General features: G+C 42.1%; 1 protein-coding gene across 1 annotated transcript; it reads right to left on the bottom strand.

Annotated features, from left to right (window-relative positions):
* Nucleotides 1-2,037: 2,037 nt before the first annotated feature.
* LOC121841365 (proteoglycan 4-like) lies at nt 2,038-4,013 on the bottom strand. Its single transcript, XM_042309148.1, has 2 exons — nt 3,990-4,013; nt 2,038-3,585 (listed from the first exon to the last, which is right to left on the bottom strand). The coding sequence occupies exons 1-2, from the start codon at nt 4,011-4,013 to the stop codon at nt 2,038-2,040; spliced, it is 1,572 nt and encodes a 523-aa protein (XP_042165082.1).
* Between the last annotated feature and the right edge of the window lie 4,869 nt (nt 4,014-8,882).

Below are 8,882 nucleotides of genomic sequence, written 5' to 3'. Positions count from 1 at the left end.
CACAGATCATTAAAGAGAGTGAAGACCATGGTCATTACATGAGAGACATCAACCACAGATCATTAAAGGGAGTGAGGACCATGGTCAATTCAGCAGAGGCTTCAACCACAGATCATTAAAGAGAGTGAAGACCATGGTCATTACATGAGAGGCATCAACCACAGATCATTAAGGAGAGTGAGGACCATGGTCATCGTATCTCTGCCAGCACACAAACACACATGCACGCACACACACACACACACACACACACACACACACACACACACACACACACACACACACACACACACACACACACACACACACACACACACACACACACACACACACACACACACACACACACACACACACACACACACACACACACACACACACACACACACACACACACACATACATGATGAGTGTCCCAGAGTGCACTGATGCAGAGATAAATATGGAGCATTGTTTCTGTCGCAAAGTGTCAAATGGTCACAGATAGTGCCACTGAAGGCTTGTTGGCCCACAAGTGTAGCCTTATTGCTAATTGCCAAGATACAACAGATCACTGGAATCTTAAGAGTTGAACTGTATACATATTAATGATAATAATGATTCAGATTGAGGACTAAACAGCTCTAAAAACACTTTATATTGCACAGGTAACTTGAGGGGTAACCTCATCCAACACCAATGTTTATTTCTGCACTTTTTGAACCAGGATTTTAGTATTTGGTATTTATTAGAATCCCCATTAACTGCAGCCAAGGCAGCACCTACTCTGGGGTGCAAACAGGAATAAAAACAGTTACATCATAACACAACAACAGTTTACATCATATAACAATACATCATACAATACAGTATTACAATATTACTGTATTATTACACATTTACAATATATAATGGACAATACTAAAATAATACAATATTACAATTTGTGTGATATCACACAGATTCAACATTGGAGAGGTGTAGGTTTTCCATTCCTCAAAAGATTTTGAAGAATAAATAACTTAGCTTTTTTGTGAACTGTGTCATAACTGAGTCATCTCCATAGATGACAAACTGACCTTGACTAAACCTACGACAACGTCTGAGTGTTGGCGCACAACTCTTAGTTTTATAGTTCTTCAATCAAGCTGCTTTCTCAGTGCCTTGCTGTTTCTTGCCTCACAGAAAACTTGTTTTATAACTCCCTGACCTTGGCCAAATTTCCTGGGAAAATAGCATGTTTGAAATGTTCTGTTCAGTTGAAATAGAATGTTTGAAATGTTGTTTTGTTAAGTTAAAATATAATGTTTTAAATGTTATTTTGTTCAGTTTAATACATTTTGTTTTGGGCATCCTAAAAAAAGATGTATTCTTTATTAACTGAAATGTTATCGTTCATAATTGTGCACTGAAATGCAGTAAATTAAAGTTAACTTGCTTCACCCAATAAACTTCAGCAGTGTACACTTCAGCACTGGACAGCGGCATCACCCTACCAGACCTTTTTAAGGCAGTCTAAAAACCTCAGCAGTGGAAATGTCAGCACCCTGGACAGCAACAGAAGGTTGCGTGGAGCTGTGATGACAGTCAATGCATTTAATGTTATAAAAGTTAGTAACAGCACAAGCTAAGGAGCAGACCCTCCTCTAAACTACAGTACCCAGATTGTGACCCAGTGAATGTCCTCTTTTACAGCCATCCTAATCTGGGGCATGTTGTTGTGCTTGAGTGTCAGTCTCTTTCAATCCTAATTATATCCCCTGCTTACTGCATCACCTCTTTAATTATTTACAACAACTCTGGATAAACACCATATCCCATCATTTCACTAATTCAATTAGATAAATGTCTACTTCTAATCAACATTTTTAAATTAATGACTTCTTAGTTCAAATGTATAACGTTTTTGAGTGTAGTAGGCGACTTAACTTCATCAGTTCTGTAGTGGTGTGTTGTATATCATATACCGCCTACAGTAGATGTGGCAATTCTCCTTTATTATACAGTATCTATGGTAACGGTTCGCTCTTACAGAAAAATAAACTCAGTGAGTCAAAGTCAGAGAGCCTGCAGAGGTGGTGTAGGTGGCAGTGGTTGTTCTGAGGTTGGGTGGGCAGTGGTTGTTCTGAGGTTGGGTGGGCAGTGGTTGTTCTGAGGTTGGGTGGGTAGTGGTTGTTCTGAGGTTGGGTGGGCAGTGGTTGTTCTGAGGTTGGGTGGGCAGTGGTTGTTCTGAGGTTGGGTGGGCAGTGGTTGTTCTGAGGTTGGGTGGGCAGTGGTTGTTCTGAGGTTGGGTGGGTAGTGGTTGTTCTGAGGTTGGGTGGGCAGTGGTTGTTCTGAGGTTGGGTGGGCAGTGGTTGTTCTGAGGTTGGGTGGGCAGTGGTTGTTCTGAGGTTGGGTGGGTAGTGGTTGTTCTGAGGTTGGGTGGGTAGTGGTTGTTCTGAGGTTGGGTGGGTAGTAGTTGTTCTGAGGTTGGGTGGGTAGTGGTTGTTCTGAGGTTGTGTGGGCAGTGGTTGTTCTGAGGTTGGGTGGGCAGTGGTTGTTCTGAGGTTGGGTGGGCAGTGGTTGTTCTGAGGTTGGGTGGGCAGTGGTTGTTCTGAGGTTGGGTGGGCAGTGGTTGTTCTGAGGTTGGGTGGGCAGTGGTTGTTCTGAGGTTGGGTTGGCAGTGGTTGTTCTGAGGTTGGGTGGGTAGTGGTTGTTCTGAGGTTGGGTGGGCAGTGGTTGTTCTGAGGTTGGGTGGGCAGTGGTTGTTCTGAGGTTGGGTGGGCAGTGGTTGTTCTGAGGTTGGGTGGGTAGTGGTTGTTCTGAGGTTGGGTGGGTAGTGGTTGTTCTGAGGTTGGGTGGGTAGTAGTTGTTCTGAGGTTGGGTGGGTAGTGGTTGTTCTGAGGTTGTGTGGGCAGTGGTTGTTCTGAGGTTGGGTGGGCAGTGGTTGTTCTGAGGTTGGGTGGGCAGTGGTTGTTCTGAGGTTGGGTGGGCAGTGGTTGTTCTGAGGTTGGGTGGGCAGTGGTTGTTCTGAGGTTGGGTGGGCAGTGGTTGTTCTGAGGTTGGGTTGGCAGTGGTTGTTCTGAGGTTGGGTGGGTAGTGGTTGTTCTGAGGTTGGGTGGGCAGTGGTTGTTCTGAGGTTGGGTGGGTAGTGGTTGTTCTGAGGTTGGGTGAGTAGTGGTTGTTCTGAGGTTGGGTGGGTAGTGGTTGTTCTGAGGTTGGGTGGGTAGTGGTTGTTCTGAGGTTGGGTGGGTAGTGGTTGTTCTGAGGTTGGGTGGGCAGTGGTTGTTCTGAGGTTGGGTGGGCAGTGGTTGTTCTGAGGTTGGGTGGGCAGTGGTTGTTCTGAGGTTGGGTGGGTAGTGGTTGTTCTGAGGTTGGGTGGGTAGTGGTTGTTCTGAGGTTGGGTGGGTAGTGGTTGTTCTGAGGTTGGGTGGGTAGTGGTTGTTCTGAGGTTGGGTGGGTAGTGGTTGTTCTGAGGTTGGGTGGGCAGTGGTTGTTCTGAGGTTGGGTGGGCAGTGGTTGTTCTGAGGTTGGGTGGGTAGTGGTTGTTCTGAGGTTGGGTGGGCAGTGGTTGTTCTGAGGTTGGGTGGGCAGTGGTTGTTCTGAGGTAAGCCTAGCAGGTCTCTTCTGTGAGGGGGCAGAGATTGGGACAAATAAAATAAAATTTTATTGGTCACATATACGTGTTTAGCAGATGTTATTGAGAGTGTGGCGAAATGCTTGTAGTGTAGTGAAATGCTTGTAGTGTAGTGAAATGCTTGTAGTGTAGTGAAATGCTTGTAGTGTCATGAAATGCTTGTAGTGTAGTGAAATGCTTGTAGTGTAGTGAAATGCTTGTAGTGTAATGAAGTGGCCAGAGGGGGGGGTGAGGAGCAGATGTTGCCTTGAGGTTCTCATGTGGGAGGTCTGCCGGTGGAAGAGCTCCAGTCCCTCTGTTGGAATCTACATCTCTGAAGCCAGGACATGAAAAGGCACTGTTTGCCAAGGTTGCTCAGATATTCCTCCCAACTGTGGCTGAAGCTGACTCTCACCCCAGATTTGGCGATGGTGTCCATTGTCGTGTAGTGTGAAGGGCGTGGTAACTTTGAGAAACAGCGTGTGGCGCCTCCTCTGGTTGGTGAAGGATGGCATGGAGGATGGCCGATGGTCTCCGTTTTACTGGTTATCTACACTTTCAAGGTTGAGCTCAATCCTGGCATTGGCAGGGTGGAGGAAAACCACATGGCTGCTGAACAATATTAACAGATAAGAGGTTAAGAGAGAGGCAATGTAATGCATTGTGAGATTGAATTAAATGTAACGATTGGTATCATAATTCCCTTTTTGGAGCAAATATGGATATCAGCTGCCTCTGATGTCAATGACTTAAGATCTACAAATGGTTTCAAAACAACTTCAGAAGCAGCACCTTATTCATGTGTCAATACAGTACTGTGTAAAAGTATTGTCCCCTTTTCTGATTTTCTCTATTTTTGCATATTTTTGATACTGACTGTTATCAGATCTTCAACCAAAACCTAATATTAGCTAAAGGGAACCTGAGTTTACAAATGGGATACTTTTTGGATGACAATGGTCCCATTTTGCCTTGCGAAAACCAAACACTGTATTCCATAGTAAGAACCTTATACCAAACAGTCAAGCATGGTGGTGGTACTGTGATGGTTTGGGGAGGCTTTGCTGCCTCAGGACCTGGACGACTTGCCTTAATAGAAGGAACCATGAATTATCAGAGAATTCTACAGGAGAATGTCAGGCCATGTGTCTGTGAGCTGAAGCTGAAGTGTAGCTGGGTCATGAAGCAAGACAATGATCCAAAACACACAATCAAGTCTACATGAAAATTGCTAAAAAGCAACACATTTGAAGTTTTGGAATGGCCAAGTTAAAGTCCAGACCTAATCCCAATTGAGATGTTGTAGCAGGACTTGAAACGAGCAGTTCATGCTTAAAAACCCACAATGTCACTGAGTTGCAGCAGTTCTGCATGGAAGAGTGGGCCAAAATCCCTCCACAGCGATGTGAGACTGATCAACAACTATAGGAAGCATTTGGTTGGATTCGTTGCAGCTAAAGGTGGCACAACCAGTTATTGAGTGTAAGGGGGCAATTACTCTTTCACACAGGGGCATTGGGTGTTGCATAACTTTGTTTCTGAAGTAAATTAAATAAGTATGTAATTGTTGTGTTATTTGTTCACTCAGGTTCCATTTATCTAATATTAGGTTTTGGTTGAAGATCTGATAACATTTAATATGACAAATATGTAAAAGTAGAGAAAATTAGAAAGGGGGCAAAACGTTTTTCACAACACTGTATACTACCCTGTATACTCTATACTCTATACTACACTGTATACTCTATACTCTATACTACACGGTATACTCTATACTCTATACTACACTGTATACTCTATACTCTATACTACCCTGTATACTCTATACTCTATACTACACTGTATACTCTATACTCTATACTACCCTGTATACTCTATACTCTATACTACACGGTATACTCTATACTCTATACTACACTGTATACTCTATACTCTATACTACACGGTATACTCTATACTCTATACTACACTGTATACTCTATACTCTATACTACCCTGTATACTCTATACTCTATACTACACTGTATACTCTATACTCTATACTACCCTGTATACTCTATACTCTATACTACACTGTATACTCTATACTCTATACTACACGGTATACTCTATACTCTATACTACACTGTATACTCTATACTCTATACTACCCTGTATACTCTATACTCTATACTACACTGTATACTCTATACTCTATACTACCCTGTATACTCTATACTCTATACTACACTGTATACTCTATACTCTATACTACCCTGTATACTCTATACTCTATACTACACTGTATACTCTATACTCTATACTACACGGTATACTCTATACTCTATACTACACTGTATACTCTATACTCTATACTACCCTGTATACTCTATACTCTATACTACCCTGTATACTCTATACTCTATACTACACTGTATACTCTATACTCTATACTACACTGTATACTCTATACTCTATACTACACGGTATACTCTATACTCTATACTACACTGTATACTCTATACTCTATACTACCCTGTATACTCTATACTCTATACTACACTGTATACTCTATACTCTATACTACCCTGTATACTCTATACTCTATACTACACTGTATACTCTATACTCTATACTACACTGTATACTCTATACTCTATACTACCCTGTATACTCTATACTCTATACTACACTGTATACTCTATACTCTATACTACCCTGTATACTCTATACTCTATACTACACTGTATACTCTATACTCTATACTACACTGTATACTCTATACTCTATACTACCCTGTATACTCTATACTCTATACTACACTGTATACTCTATACTCTATACTACCCTGTATACTCTATACTCTATACTACACTGTATACTCTATACTCTATACTACACTGTATACTCTATACTCTATACTACCCTGTATACTCTATACTCTATACTACACTGTATACTCTATACTCTATACTACCCTGTATACTCTATACTCTATACTACACTGTATACTACTCTATTCAGCGCATCTTTTGCCATGAGAAACAGATCTGGAAATGTCAAGTTCATACTAAAATACAGCTTGCTTTAGAAATCAGACTTTATTCAATGAGTCAGCTATGATCAGTCCTAAGAGCACCAGATGTCCTTTTGAGTTTTCATGCTCTGATTATGTGTTTAATTGGCCAACCTCTGTGATTTCATCGCCATAAGACTCCTTTGACTAAACATCTTGTCAATAGAGAAGCATCAGTCAAATGTACCTTTTAGGACTGTGACCCCCCCCCCCATTGAGTTAAGAATTCTTAATCAGCACTGTAAGCCCTGTCATCATTTCACTGCATGTGAAATACACAAAACCTTTTTAATTGTGGCGGAAAAAAATGTGATTATGATTTTGATACATGACACACTGTACATACAACAGGTAGAGATACGTACCAAACAACCAAATTATCATTCAGAGGATGGGGTTTGATAAATGATATGTCTCAAATGATATGAGTACCATCTAGCCTCATTGTACCATCCTGGCATCCTACCACATCTCCATCTCCCTTTGGTCCCTGGACATGTCAGACTTCCACAGGGGGTCTATGCACTGATCTGTGACCAGGTGCAAACTCCCCACAAACTTTCCAAGCCAAAGAGGTTCATTAGGTTTAACAAAATAATCCAGTGTGTCCACACGTTCACTGCTATCCACTGAATCAATAATCAAGTGATGATATTATTGTTAAGTATTATACTTTATGTACAGTGTGTGTGTGTGTGTGTGTGTGTGTGTGTGTGTGTGTGTGTGTGTGTGTGTGTGTGTGTGTGTGTATGTGTGTGTGTGTGTGTGTGTGTGTGTGTGTGTGTGTGTGTGTGTGTGTGTGTGTGTGTGTGTGTGTGTATGTGCGTGTGTGCGAAAACACCCCTGGTTAGAATAGAATAGTTTGCAAAGGTTGTTATTGTATTAAAATTTCTAGTTAACGATGAAAAAGATTAAACCTATTGTGCTCCAATTTACAATCAGTTGCTTGCTCCTGAGTAGGTACATTACAATTACAAGCGTCTCCTTGGTAACAAGATTGTACTTACATAACATTTGATTCAATAATCCCTTTGAGACATGTGATGACATGGAAATAAACATGTTACTCAAAATAACCTGTAGTTGGCAAGGTGTGTTAAATAGTCCTAGTCTATTAAGATTGCCATATCAAGACCATATCACCCAAGGGACAACAGGGGAAATGACATAACTGGCATTGTGTAGTTTGTTACATGTAACAAAGTCACTTTGAAAAGTGCAGTTATATACTGGAACAACTAAAAATGCCGTAAGAAAATATGTCATGGGTAATTAGGCTACATGTGCGGAATTAACTTCAGCAAGTGGATTTGTAATCACACAGTCCTTGTTCCAATTGTGTAACAATCTATACCGATATACACTATAACCATGTAATTCCATAGCAGTTCCAAAGTAACCACAATGTTGTTGTAGTGAGGAAACACAGGCAAGATAGAGGCAAGTTGGTACGGTGTTAGCCAAGTATCTCTTTGTACCATTAATGATTACATATGGAAAGACAAATTATGTTGCTTTGAGTATACTGAGTATACTTGTACCCAATTTCGTGGTATCCAATTGTTTTTAGTAGCTACTATCTTGTCTCATCGCTCTAACTCCCGTACGGGCTCGGGAGAGACGAAGGTTGTAAGTCATGCGTCCTCTGATACACAACCCAACCAAGCCGCACTGCTTGGTAACACAGCGTGCATCCAACCCGGAAGCCAGCCGCACCAATGTGTCGGAGGAAACACAGTGCACCTGGCAACCTTGATTAGTGCGCACTGCGCCCGGCCCGCCACAGGAGTCGCTGGTGCGCGATGAGACAAGGACATCCCTACCGGCCAAGCCCTCCCTAACCCGGAGGACGCTAGGCCAATTGTGCGTCGCCCCACGGACCTCCCGGTCGCGGCCGGTTGAGACAGAGCCTGGGCGCAAACCCAGAGTCTCTGATGGCACAGCTGGTGCTGCATTACAGCGCCCTTAACCACTGCGCCACCCGGGAGGCCCAGATGTGGGATCTTAATTTGATCACCATTTTGTTGCTGAGAATTTTCCTGCGCTGCGCAAATGCTGGTGAGCTTCTTGATTTGCATAAATTCACTGAACACACAATTATATTAACAGTATTGCACTTTTCATGTAGTCTAATTTTGGCCAGCTAATAGCCTAGTGATCAAGGAACCTTATGGACTAAATGTCCTGTTACTACAGGATTATTTTGCTACAACAATACTGGTTAAGTTAAGATCCTACACTTGTATACGTTTC

This window comes from Oncorhynchus tshawytscha, linkage group LG30 (genome assembly GCF_018296145.1).
Source record: "Oncorhynchus tshawytscha isolate Ot180627B linkage group LG30, Otsh_v2.0, whole genome shotgun sequence".
NCBI classification, from domain to species: Eukaryota; Metazoa; Chordata; class Actinopteri; order Salmoniformes; family Salmonidae; genus Oncorhynchus; species Oncorhynchus tshawytscha.
The sequence above is the reverse complement of the archived record's forward strand: the minus strand, read 5'-3'. Positions and strand labels throughout refer to the sequence as shown.